The sequence below is a fragment of the Coregonus lavaretus genome (assembly GCF_964263955.1).
Source record: "Coregonus lavaretus genome assembly, contig: HAP1_SCAFFOLD_1246, whole genome shotgun sequence".
NCBI classification, from domain to species: Eukaryota; Metazoa; Chordata; class Actinopteri; order Salmoniformes; family Salmonidae; genus Coregonus; species Coregonus lavaretus.
The window spans coordinates 58,038-72,297 of record NW_028164908.1 but is presented as its reverse complement, the minus strand read 5'-3'; the positions used below and the strand labels follow the sequence as shown (position 1 = coordinate 72,297).

General features: G+C 47.6%; 1 protein-coding gene across 1 annotated transcript in view; it reads left to right on the top strand.

The window, feature by feature from the left end:
• Positions 1–14,260, top strand: part of LOC311116459 (pleckstrin homology domain-containing family M member 3-like) — a 64,923-nt gene that overhangs the window by 8,947 nt on the left and 41,716 nt on the right. Inside the window, exons 3-4 of the mRNA XM_084191541.1 lie at positions 5,448–5,691; positions 5,910–6,694. Of these exons, the coding sequence (XP_084047667.1) occupies positions 5,448–5,691; positions 5,910–6,694 (1,029 nt within the window). The remainder of the gene's footprint in view (positions 1–5,447; positions 5,692–5,909; positions 6,695–14,260) is intronic.

The following is a 14,260-nucleotide window of genomic DNA, read 5'->3' as shown; positions in this document are numbered from 1 at the left end:
TCATAGGGCGGCGCACAATTGGCCCAGTGTCGTCTGGGTAAGGGGAGGGTTTGGCGGGGGGGCTTTACTTGGCTCATCGTGCTCTAGCGACTCCTTGTGGCTTGCCTGGCGCCTGCAGGCTGACTTCGGTAGTCAGTTGAACAGTGTTTCCTCCGACACATTGTTGCAGCTGGATTCCGGGTTAAACGGGCGGGTGTTAAGGAGCGCGGTTTGGCGGGTCATGTTTCGGAGGACGCATGACTCGACATTCGCCTCTCCCGAGCCCGTTGGGGAGTAGCAGCGAAGAGACAAGATCGTAATTGAAATTGGGAGAAGGGGGGGAATACTACAACAACAAAATATATATATATATATACAGTACCAGTCAAATGTTTGTACACACCTACTCATTCAAGAGTTTTTCTTTATTCTTAACTATTTTCTACATTGTAGAATAATAGTGAAGACATCAAAACTATGAAATAACACATACAGTGAGGGGAAAAAAGTATTTGATCCCCTGCTGATTTTGTACGTTTGCCCACTGACAAAGACATGATCAGTCTATAATTTTAATGTAAGGTTTATTTGAACAGTGAGAGACAGAATAACAACAAAAAATTCCAGAAAAACGCATGTCAAAAATGTTATAAATTGATTTGCATTTTAATGAGGGAAATAAGTATTTGACCCCTCTGCAAAACATGACTTAGTACTTGGTGGCAAAACCCTTGTTGGCAATTACATTTACCTCATTTAGCAGACGCTCTTATCACAGAGGTCAGGCGTTTCTTGTAGTTGGCCACCAGGTTTGCACACATCTCAGGAGGGATTTTGTCCCACTCCTCTTTGCAGATCTTCTCCAAGTCATTAAGGTTTCGAGGCTGACGTTTGGCAACTCGAACCTTCAGCTCCCTCCACAGATTTTCTATGGGATTAAGGTCTGGAGACTGGCTAGGCCACTCCAGGACCTTAATGTGCTTCTTCTTGAGCCACTCCTTTGTTGCCTTGGCCGTGTGTTTTGGGTCATTGTCATGCTGGAATACCCATCCACGACCCATTTTCAATGCCCTGGCTGAGGGAAGGAGGTTCTCACCCAAGATTTGACAGTACATGGCCCCGTCCATCGTCCCATTGATGCGGTGAAGTTGTCCTGTCCCCTTAGCAGAAAAACACCCCCAAAGCATAATGTTTCCACTTCCATGTTTTACAGTGGGCATGGTGTTCTTGGGGTCATAGGCAGCATTCCTCCTCCTCCAAACACGTTTCGTTTGTTGTTTTGTTGTGTGTTTAGTCGTCAATAAACATGAATGCATATCACGCTGCGCCTTGGTCCGTCTCGTCCGTAAACGATCGTGACAGAAGATCCCACCAATCCTGGATCAAGCAGCGTGACGAGGAGAGAGGATGGACTTGGGAGGAGATGAGCGAGAGTCTGGCAAGAGGGATGGAGGCCATGATCACGGGGGAGAGACAAGCCCAAAACATTTTTAGGGGGGGGGCTCACGCCGTGGACGACGAGGCAGCAGGAGGCCGCGATAGAGCGGTTCAGCCGTTTAGCACAGGAGGCCGCCAGATTAAGGGGGTCATTGGTTCAGAGGGAACAGAAGGAAAGTGTAGAGGCACGGCGAGAGGAGCTGGTTAGGCAGCAGAAGGAGCGGGGGTTAATGAAGGAACCCAGTCCCGCTCCTCACACCAATCAAGTGGTGCGTGTCGCCAGTCCGGTCCGGCCCGTTCCTGATTCCCGCACTAAGCCAGTGGTGGGTGTTCCCAGTATGGTTCGGCCCGTTCCTGCTCCTCGCATCAAGCCAGTGGTGCGCGTCGCCAGCCCGGCCCGGCCTGTTCCTGCTCCCCGCACCAGGCCAGTGGTGCGTGTCGCCAGTCCGGTACGGCCCGTTCCTGCTCCCCGCACCAAGCCAGTGGTGCGCGTCGTCAGCCCAGTCCGGCCCGTTCCTGCTCCCCGCATCAAGCCAGTGGTGCGCGTCATCAGCCAAGTCCGGCCCGTTCCTGCTCCCCGCACCAAGCCAATGGTGCGCGTCGTCAGCCCAGTCCGGCCCGTTCCTGCTCCCCGCATCAAGCCAGTGGTGCGCGTCGTCAGCCCAGTCCGGCCCGTTCCTGCTCCCCGCACCAAGCCAGTGGTGCGTGTGTCCAGTCCGGCACGGCCCGTGCCTGTTCCACCGGTGCCTGGTCCAGCTCCGGTCAGCGGCTCCACTCCGGAGCCAGAGCAATCCGCTCCACCGGGGTCTAGTCCAGCTCCGGCCAGCGGCTCCACTCCGGAGCCGGATCCGCCTCCGAGGCGGAATGCCCACCCGGCCCCTACCCTGTTAGGTTTATGTGGCGTGGTCGGAGTCCGCACCTTTGGGGGGGGGGGGGGTACTGTCACGCCCTGACTCTAGGGACTCGTATTGGTTGAGTCAGGGTGTGTATTTTCTGTGTTGGGTTTGTCTATGTTAGTTTCTAGATCGTTTAGATCCATGTTGGCCAGGGTGGTTCCCAATCAGAGGCAGCTGTAGCTCGTTGTCTATGATTGGGGACCATACTTAGGTAGCCTGTTGGCACTAGTGGGGTGTGGGATCTTGTTCCGTGTGAGGTATGTTATTTGTCTACCTTGGACGTCACGTTTCGTTTGTTGTTTTGTCGTGTGTTTAGTCGTCAATAAACATGAATGCATATCACGCTGCGCCTTGGTCCGTCTCGTCTGTAAACGATCGTGACACGGTGGGGATGGTGTTCTTGGGGTCATAGGCAGAATTCCTCCTCCTCCAAACACGGTGAGTTGAGTTGATGCCAAAGAGCTCAATTTTGGTCTCATCTGACCACAACACTTTCACCCAGTTCTCCTCTGAATCATTCAGATGTTCATTGGCAAACTTCAGACGGGCCTGTATATGTGCTTTCTTGAGCAGGGGGACTTTGCGGGCGCTGCAGGATTTCAGTCCTTCACGGCATGGTGTGTTACCAATTGTTTTCTTGGTGACTATGTTCCCAGCTGCCTTGAGATCATTGACAATATCCTCCCGTGTAGTTCTGGGCTGATTCCTCACCGTTCTCATGATCATTGCAACTCCACGAGGTGAGATCTTGCATGGAGCCCCAGGCTGAGGGAGATTGACAGTTATTTTGTGTTTCTTCCATTTGCGAATAATCGCACCAACTGTTGTCACCTTCTCACCAAGCTGCTGGCGATGGTCTTGTAGCCCATTCCAGCCTTGTGTAGGTCTACAATCTTGTCCCTGACATCCTTGGAGAGCTCTTTGGTCTTGGCCATGGTGGAGAGTTTGGAATCAGATTGATTGATTGCTTCTGTGGACAGGTGTCTTTTATACAGGTAACAAACTGAGATTAGGAGCACTCCCTTTAAGAGTGTGCTCCTAATCTCAGCTCGTTACCTGTATAAAAGACACCTGGGAGCCAGAAATCTTTCTGATTGAGAGGGGGTCAAATACTTATTTCCCTAATTAAAATGCAAATCAATTTATAACATTTTTGACATGCATTTTTCTGGATTTTTTTGTTGTTTTTCTGTCTCTCACTGTTCAAATAAACATACCATTAAAATTATAGACAGATAATTTCTTTGTCAGTGGGCAAACGTACAAAATCAGCAGGGGATCAAATACTTTTTTCCCTCACTGTATGGAATCATGTAGTAACCAAAAAAGTGTTAAACAAATCAAAATATATTTTATATTTGAGATTATTCAAAGTAGCCACCCTTTGCCTTGATGACAGCTTTGCACACTCTTGTCATTCTCTCAACCAGCTTCACCTGGAATACTTTTCCAACAGTCTTGAAGGAGTTCCCACATATGCTGAGCACTTGTTGGCTGCTTTTCCTTCACTTGGTTGGGGTCGGGTGATTGTGGAGGCTAGGTCATCTGATGCAGCACTCCATCACTCTCCTTCTTGGTCCCTACACCCAAACGAGGGCATTGCGTTCATCCACCTCTGGCCTGCTGGCCCCCCTACCTCTGCGGAAGCACAGTTCCCGCTCAGCCCAGTCAAAACTGTTCGCTGCTCTGGCACCCCAATGGTGGAACAAGCTCCCTCACGACGGCAGGACAGCGGAGTCACTCACCACCTTCCGGGGACACTTGAAACCCCACCTCTTTAAGGAATACCTGGGATAGGATAAAGTAATCCTTCTACCCCCCCCTTACCCCACCCCCACAAAAAAAAAAAATTGGCCCAGCGTCTTCCACGGTAGGGGAGGGAATGGCCGGCAGGGATGTAGCTCAGTTGGTAGAGCATGGTGTTTGCAACGCCAGGGTTGTGGGTTCGATTCCCACGGGGGGCCAGTATAAAATAAAAAATAATGTATGCACTAACTGTAAGTCGCTCTGGATAAGAGCGTCTGCTAAGTGACTAAAATGTAATGGCGTATCGCTGCAGAATACTGTTGTAGCCATGCTGGTTAAGTATGCCTTGAATTCTAAATAAATCACTGACAGTGTCACCAGCAAAGCACCATCACACCTCCTCCTCCATGCTTCACGATGTGAACCACACATGCGGAGATCATCCGTTCACCTACTCTGCTTCTCACAAAGACACGGCAGTTGGAACCAAAAATCTCACATTTGGACTCATCAGACCAAAGGACATATTTCCACCGGTCTAATGTCCTTTGCTCGTGTTTCTTGGCCCAAGCAAGTCTCTTCTTATTATTGGTGTCCTTTAGTAGTGGTATCTTTGCAGCAATTCAACCATGACGGCCTGATTCACCCAGTCTCCTCTGAACAGTTGATGTTGAGATGTGTCTATTACTTAAACTCATTTATTTGGGCTGCAATCTGAGGTGCAGTTAATTGCCGATTTCTGAGGCTGGTAACTCTAATGAACTTATCCTCTGCAGCAGAGGTAACTCTGGGTCTTCCTTTCCTGTGGCGGTCCTCATGAGAGCCAGTTTCATCATAGCGCTTGATGGTTTTTGCGACTGCACTTTGCTTATTTGAGCTGTTCTTGCCATAATATGGACTTAGCCCTATTTGGTAAAAGACCATCTTCTGTATACCAACCCTACCTTGTCACAACACAACTGATTGGCTCAAACGCATTAACTTTTAACAAGGCACACCTGTTAATTGAAATGCATTCCAGGTGACTACCTCATGAAGCTGGTTGAGAGAATGCAAAGAGTGTGCAAAACTGTCATCAAGGCAAAGGGTGGCTACTTTGAAGAATCTCAAATATAAAATATATTTTGATTTGTTTAAACTTTTTTGGTTACTACATGATTCCATATGTGTTATTTCATAATTTTTATGTCTTCACTATTATTCTACAATGTATAAAATAGTACAAATAAAGAAGAACCCTTGAATGAGTAGGTGTGTCCAAACTTTTGACTGGTACTATATATATATATATACAGAAGTGCTATCAGATTGGTGGCCCTCAAATGTTGTGAGTTGCCATATGGACAGCAGCAAATGATCCTGTCGCTGAATATGCTGTGTTTGTTACAGCCCATAAGGAGAGCAGCAGCGGCAGTGTGGTGAAACAGGGTTCCCTGGAGCATCGTGAGGGTCAGAAGGGTCGATGGAGCGTCTGTCACGTAGAGCTGACCCCTTGTGAGCTGCGTCTCTATAGCCTGGACAGCAGCGGTAACCGGCAGCTCTGCACTGCCTACTCCCTGTCCCACTGCCAGGGGGTCAGCCAGCCCCAGCCGCCCCAGGACGGGCGAGTCCTCCAGGCCCTCTTCTTCAACAGGTAAAGGGAGAAAACCATGGTGCTCAAAACCATGGTGTCTTCTGACCTCAACAGGTCTTCCTGGATAAATCTAAGTAAATGTTTATGTCAATCACATAAACATGAAAAAATGGCCTGCACTCACTTGAATATGAGTTGCAATTGAAGCTTTGTTGCAATATTCTTTCTCTCATAGCAACATGTGTTAAAAGATCACTCACTGACCTCTTCTTCAACAGCTCCACCCGCCTGCAGTTACGTGCCGCCTGCCAGTGGGAGGCGCTAGACTGGAGGAGGCTGATCTGGGAGAGAGTACTGGCTGCCCGGCCCGCCCACAGAAATGCAGAGCCGCTTCAAGCCTTATCCCCGTCGTCATCCGTCTCATCTGGAGGTCTCGACACCAGACCAGACCCCTGTGGTCCTGCTGAGGCTGCCCTGGCCCCTCGATCATCCAATCTCCCCCCAGCCCGGCCCACGGCCCTGCCCCTGTTCACGCAGTGCTGTGCGGATGTCCTCAAGGCTGGGCTCCTCCACCAGCTGACTGACCAGAACTGGAGGGCCTTCACCTTCGTACTGAGTCGCTCCACGCTGCAGGCCTTTCCCACCGAGGGCCGGGGGCCCGTGTCTGAGCCCGTCCTCCACTACCCGCTGGCCTCCTGCCTGGCCGTGCAGAGGGACGAGGCTGAGGGGGTCAGCGCTGCCCACTTCCAAGCCGTCTTCCCCAGCGAGGTGCTCCGTCTGCGGGCTGAGAGCCAACTCAAGGCCCAGGACTGGGTGGAGGCCCTGCGGACGGCCGTGACGGCCCAGAGGCCCCAGGGGGAGGAGGGACAGAGCTCCGGCCAGGCCCAGCCGGGTGCAGTGTCGATGGGGACGGGGGTTCTGCTGAGGAGCAAGCCCTCCAGGGAGAGGAGGCAGAGGGACACCCAGAGGGCCAAGAGACAGTCAGTCACCACCAGCTTCCTCAGTATCCTCACCTGCCTGGCTGTGGAGAAGGGCCTGACTACCCAGAGCTTCCGGTGTGCAGGTAGAGACCTCCACCTGTTACCAGCTACACACACACACACACACACACAGTACTAAAGTGACACATTCTTAACTAGAAGAATATCCTGTCACATCACACCCAACATAGTTCAACACAGCTCATCTACATATCTCTACTGTTTATGGAAAGATTTTTACAACAAAATTTTGACCCAAGAGGTAACCACTGTCATTAGTCAAAAATCTACTGATATACACTACCGTTCAAAAGTTTGGGGTCACTTAGAAATGTCCTTGTTTTCCATGAAAACATACATGAAATGAGTTTGAATAGGAAATATAGCAAAATGCATAAGAAATGTAGTCATTGACAAGGTTAGTATAAATAATAATTGTGTCCTTTAAACTTTGCTTTGCAGCTATTACAGCCTTGCAGACCTTTAACGTTCTAGTTGTCCATTTGTTGAGGTAATCAGAAGTGATTTCACCCCATGCTTCCTGAAGCACCTCCCACAAGTTGGGTTGGCTTGATGGGCACTTCTTACGTACCATACAGTCAAGCTGCTCCCACAACAGCTCAATAGGGTTGAGATCCAGTGACTGTGCTGGCCACTCCATTATAGACAGAATACCAGCTGACTGCTTCTTCCCTAAATAGTAATTGCATAGTTTGGAGCTGTGCTTTGGGTCATTGTCCTGTTGTAGTTGCAAAATGTAGTGATAGCCTTCCTCTTCAAGATCCATTTTACCCTGTACAAATCTCCCACTTTACCACCACCAAAGCACCCCCAGACCATCACATTGCCTCCACCATGCTTGACAGATGGCATCAAGCACTCCTCCAGCATATTTTCATTTGGTCTGCGTCTCACAAATGTTCTTCTTTGTGATCCGAACACCTCAAACTTCGATTTGTCTGTCCATAACACTTTTTTCCAATCTTCCTCTGTCCAGTGTCTGTGTTCTTTTGCCCATCTTAATATTTTATTTTTATTGGCCAGTCTGAGATATGGCTTTTTCTTTGCAACAAGAAGGACAGCATCCCGGAGTCGCCTCTTCACTGTTGACGTTGAGTCTGGTGTTTTGCAGGTACTATTTAATGAAGCTGCCAGTTGAGGACCTGAGAGGCATCTGTTTCTCAAACAAGACACTCTAATGTATTTGTCCTCTTGCTCAGTTGTGCACCGGGGCCTCCCACTCCTCTTTCTATTCTGGTTAAAGCCAGTTTGCGCTGTTCTGTGAAGGGAGTAGTACACAGCATTGTACGAGATCTTCAGTTTCTTGGCAATTTCTCGCATGGAATAGCCTTCATTTCTCAGAACAAGAATAGACTAACGAGTTTCAGAAGAAAGTTATTTGTTTCTGGCCATTTTGATTCTGTAATCGAACCCACAATTGCTGATGCTCCAGATACTCAACTAGTCTCAAGAAGGCTGGTTGTATTGCTTCTTTAATCAGCACAACTCTTTTCAGCTGTGCTAACATTATTGCAAAATAGTTTTCTAATGATCAATTAGCCTTTTAAAATGATAAACTTGGATTAGCAAACACAACGTGCCATTGGAACTCTGGACTGATGGTTGCTGATAATGGGCCTCTGTACGCCTATGTAGATATTCCATTAAAAATCAGCCGTTTCCAGCTACAATAGCCATTTACAACATTAACAATGTCTACACTGTATTTCGGATCAATTTTCTGTTATTTTAATGGACAAAAAAAAGGAACTTTCGAAGTGACCCCAAACTTTGGAACGGTAGTGTATATAGAAAACTATGTGGACACCCCTTCAAATTAGTGGATTCGGCTATTTCAGGCACATCTGTTGCTGACAGGTGTATTAAATCGAGCACACAGCCATGCAATCTCCATAGACAAATATTGGCAATAGAATGGCCATACTGAAGAGCGTCATAGGATGCCACCTTTCCAACAAGTCAGTTCCTTAAAACTTCTGCCCTGCTAGAGCTGCCCCGCTCAACTGTAATTCTGTTATTGTGAGGTGGAAACGTCTAGGAGAAACAACGGCTCAGCCGCGAATTGGTAGGCCACACAAGCTCACAGAACAGGACCGCCGAGTGCTGAAGCGCGTAGCACATAAAAATCGTCTGTCCTCGTTTGCAACACTCACTACCAAGTTTCAAACTGCCTCTGGAAGCAACATCAGCACAATAACTGTTCGTCGGGAGCTTCATGAAATGGGTTTCCATGGCCAAGCAGCCGCACACAAGCCTAAGATCACCATGCACAATGCCAAGCATCGGCTGGAGTGGTGTAAAGCTCACCGCCATTGGATTCTGGAGTGATGAATCACTCTTCACCATCTGGCGGTCCGACGGACAAATCTGGGTTTGGCGGATGCCAGGAGAACGCTACCTGCCCCAATTCATAGTGCCAACTGTAAAGTTTGGTGGAGGAGTAATAATGGTCTGTGGCTGTTTTTCATGGTTCGGACTAGGCCCCTAGTTCCAGTGAAGGGAAATCTTAACGCTACAGCATACAATGACATTCTAGACGATTCTGTGCTTCCAACTTTGTGGCAACAGTTTGGGGAAGGCCCTTTCCTGTTTCAGCATGACAATGCCCCTGTGTACAAAGCGAGGTCCATACAGAAATGGTTTGTCAAAATCGGTGTGGAAGAACCTCAACACCATCAAACACCTTTGGGATGAATTGGAATGCTGACTGCGAGCCAGGCCTAATCAACCAACATCAGTTCCTGACCTTACTAATGCTCTTGTGACTAAATGGAAGCAAGTCCCCGCAGCAATGTTCCAACATCTAGTGGAAAGCCTTCCCATAAGAGTGGAGGCTGTTATAGCAGCAAAGGGGGGACCAACTCCATATTAATGCCCATGATTCTGGAATGAGATGTTCGACGAGCAGGTGTCCACATACTTTTGGTAATGTAGTGTATGTTCACTACCGAAAGAGACCGCATAGGTTAGTAGTGGTCTGAAAACATGTACTGAGGTTTGCATACTTCACACAATCTCAATCTGCTGATGTGTGTACTGTGTTCAGTGGGCATTCTTGGTAACTTGTTGTATACTTCAGTGGCGGTTAGGAGGTCAGCTAGCTAAGGACTGTCAGATGGTGCAGTACAGTCCTTGTCTCTCAGTCCAATCTGAGTAGAACATATACAGTGGGGGAAAAAAGTAATTAGTCAGCCACCAATTGTGCAAGTTCTCCCACATAAAAATATGAGAGAGGCCTGTAATTTTCATCATAGGTACACGTCAACTATGACAGACAAAATGAGAGAAAAAAAATCCAGAAAATCACATTGTAGGATTTTTAATGAATTTATTTGCAAATTATGGTGGAAAATAAGTATTTGGTCACCTACAAACAAGCAAGATTTCTGGCTCTCACAGACCTGTAACTTCTTCTTTAAGAGGCTCCTCTGTCCTCCACTCGTTACCTGTATTAATGGCACCTGTTTGAACTTGTTATCAGTATAAAAGACACCTGTCCACAACCTCAAACAGTCACACTCCAAACTCCACTATGGCCAAGACCAAAGAGCTGTCAAAGGACACCAGAAACAAAATTGTAGACCTGCACCAGGCTGGGAAGACTGAATCTGCAATAGGTAAGCAGCTTGGTTTGAAGAAATCAACTGTGGGAGCAATTATTAGGAAATGGAAGACATACAAGACCACTGATAATCTCCCTCGATCTGGGGCTCCACGCAAGATCTCACCCCGTGGGGTCAAAATGATCCCAGAACCACACGGGGGGACCTAGTGAATGACCTGCAGAGAGCTGGGACCAAAGTAACAAAGCCTACCATCAGTAACACACTACGCCGCCAGGGACTCAAATCCTGCAGTGCCAGACGTGTCCCCCTGCTTAAGCCAGTACATGTCCAGGCCTGTCTGAAGTTTGCTAGAGTGCATTTGGATGATCCAGAAGAGGATTGGGAGAATGTCATATGGTCAGATGAAACCAAAATATAACTTTTTGGTAAAAACTCAACTCGCCGTGTTTGGAGGACAAAGAATGCTGAGTTGCATCCAAAGAACACCATACCTACTGTGAAGCATGGGGGTTGAAACATCATGCTTTGGGGCTGTTTTTCCTGCAAAGGGACCAGGACGACTGATCCGTGTAAAGGAAAGAATGAATGGGGCCATGTATCGTGAGATTTTGAGTGAAAACCTCCTTCCATCAGCAAGGGCATTGAAGATGAAACGTAGCTGGGTCTTTTCAGCATGACAATGATCCCAAACACACCGCCCGGGCAACGAAGGAGTGGCTTCGTATGAAGCATTTCAAGGTCCTGGAGTGGCCTAGCCAGTCTCCAGATCTGAACCCCATAGAAAATCTTTGGAGGGAGTTGAAAGTCTGTGTTGCCCAGCGACAGCCCCAAAACATCAATGCTCTAGAGGAGATCTGCATGGAGGAATGGGCCAAAATACCAGCAACAGTGTGAAAACCTTGTGAAGACTTACAGAAAATGTTTGACCTGTGTCATTGCCAACAAAGGGTATATAACAAAGTATTGAGAAACTTTTGTTATTGACCAAATACTTATTTTCCACCATAATTTGCAAATACATTCATAAAAAATCCTACAATGTGATTTTCTGGATTTTTTTTTCTAATTTTGTCTGTCATAGTTGACGTGTACCTATGATGAAAATTACAGGCCTCTCTCATCTTTTTAAGTGGGAGAACTTGCACAATTGGTGGCTGACTAAATACTTTTCCCCCCCACTGTAAACAGAGATAAGCATAGGCCCTGTTGAAGAAGTCCAGTGTGACATTAGCCAATGGGCCCATAATATCCTAAACCCTATCAGAAGGACTCGTCCCTTATCCTCCTCGTCAACCTTGACCTTTGACCTCAGTCCCTTTTTGAACTTACACAAGGAAGTGTGTGTTCGCAGGTGCGTGGGACTTATCTATTCCTCAACCCACATTTCACCACGTTTTACGACGCAAACTCGACCGGCATGTCCAGACCTGAGTGAGACCAGTGTCCTTGAATCTTTCGCGGTGCCTCTTTCTCTCCAAATTAACAAACAAACAAACAAACACAGACAAACAGCAGCTCTCCAAGGCAACACTTGGTAGAACATCAGATTTTTTTAGTCTGTCATTTTATATGAGCTCACCTGAACCCAAACTCAAGCCCTTTTAGTTAGTCTTTATTTTCAATCAATCAATCAATCAATCAATTTTATTTTATATAGCCCTTCGTACATCAGCTGATATCTCGAAGTGCTGTACAGAAACCCAGCCTAAAACCCCAAACAGCTAGTAATGCAGGTGTAGAAGCACGGTGGCTAGGAAAAACTCCCTAGAAAGGCCAAAACCTAGGAAGAAACCTAGAGAGGAACCAGGCTATGAGGGGTGGCCAGTCCTCTTCTGGCTGTGCCGGGTGGAGATTATAACAGAACCATGCTAAGATGTTCAAAAATGTTCATAAGTGACAAGCATGGTCAAATAATAATCAGGAATAAATCTCAGTTGGCTTTTCATAGCCGATCATTAAGAGTTGAAAACAGCAGGTCTGGGACAGGTAGGGGTTCCATAACCGCAGGCAGAACAGTTGAAACTGGAATAGCAGCAAGGCCAGGCGGACTGGGGACAGCAAGGAGTCACCACGGCCGGTAGTCCCGACGTATGGTCCTAGGGCTCAGGTCTCTCAGTTGGCTTTTCATAGCCGATCATTAAGAGTTGAAAACAGCAGGTCTGGGACAGGTAGGGGTTTCGTAACCGCAGGCAGAACAGTTGAAACTGGAATAGCAGCAAGGCCAGGCGGACTGGGGACAGCAAGGTGTCAGCATGCCCGGTAGTCCTGACGTATGGTCCTAGGGCTCAGGTTCTCAGAGAGAAAGAGAGAACAAGAGAATTAGAGAGAGCATACTTAAATTCACACAGGACACTGGATAAGACAGGAGAAGTACTCCAGGTATAACCAACTAACCCCAGCCCCCCGACACATAAACTACTGCAGCATAAATACTGGAGGCTGAGACAGGAGCGGTCCGGAGACACTGTGGCCCCATCCGAAGAAACCCCCGGACAGGGCCAAACAGGAAGGATATAACCCCACCCACTCTGCCAAAGCACAGCCCCCGCACCACTAGAGGGATATCCTCAACCACCAACTTACAATCCTGAGACAAGGCCGAGTATAGCCCACAGAGGTCTCCACCACAGCACAAACCAAGGGGGGGCGCCAACCCAGACAGGAAGATCACGTCAGTAACTCAACCCACTCAAGTGACGCACCCCTCCTAGGGACGGCATGAAAGAGCACCAGCAAGCCAGTGACTCAGCCCCTGTAACAGGGTTAGAGGCAGAGAACCCCAGTGGAGAGAGGGGAACCGGCCTGGCAGAGACAGCAAGGGCTGTTCGTTGCTCCAGAGCCTTTCCGTTCACCTTCACACTCCTGGGCCAGACTACACTCAATCATAAGACCTACTGAAGAGATAAGTCTTCAGTAAAGACTTAAAGGTTGAGACCGAGTCTGCGTCTCTCACATGGGTAGGCAAACTGTTCCATAAAAATGGAGATCTATAGGAGAAAGCCCTGCCTCCCGCTGTTTGCTTAGAAATTCTAGGGACAATTAGGAGGCCTGCGTCTTGTGACCGTAGCGTACGTATTGGTATGTACGGCAGGACCAACTCGGAAAGATAGGTAGGAGCAAGCCCATGTAACGCTTTATAGGTTAACAGTAAAACCTTGAAATCAGCCCTTGCCTTAACAGGAAGCCAGTGTAGGGAAGCTAGCACTGGAGTAATATGATCAAATTTCTTGGTTCTAGTCAGGATTCTAGCAGCCGTATTTAGCACTAACTGAAGTTTATTTAGTGCTTTATCCGGGTAGCCGGAAAGTAGAGCATTGCAGTAGTCTAACCTAGATGTAACAAATGCATGGATTAATTTTTCTGCATCATTTTTGGACAGAAAATTTCTGATTTTTGCAATGTTACGTAGATGGAAAAAAGCTGTCCTTGAAACAGTCTTGATATGTTCGTCAAAAGAGAGATCAGGGTCAAGAGTAACGCCGAGGTCCTTCACAGTTTTATTTGAGACGACTTTACAACCATCAAGATGAATTGTCAGATTTAACAGAAGATCTCTTTGTTTCTTGGGACCTAGAACAAGCATCTCTGTTTTGTCCGAGTTTAAAAGTAGAAAGTTTTCAGCCATCCACTTCCTTATGTCTGAAACACAGGCTTCTAGCGAGGGCAATTTTGGGGCTTCACCATGTTTCATTGAAATGTACAGCTGTGTGTCATCCGCATAGCAGTGAAAGTTAACATTATGTTTTCGAATAACATCCCCAAGAGGTAAAATGTATAGTGAAAACAATAGTGGTCCTAAAACGGAACCTTGAGGAACACCGAAATGTACAGTTGATTTGTCGGAGGACAGACCATTCACAGAGACAAACTGATATCTTTCCGACAGGTAAGATCTAAACCAGGCCAGAACTTGTCCGTGTAGACCAATTTGGGTTTCCAGTCTCTCCAAAAGAATGTGGTGATCGATGGTGTCAAAGGCAGCACTAAGGTCTAGTAGCACGAGGACAGATGCAGAGCCTCGGTCTGACGCCATTAAAAGGTCATTTACCACCTTCACAAGTG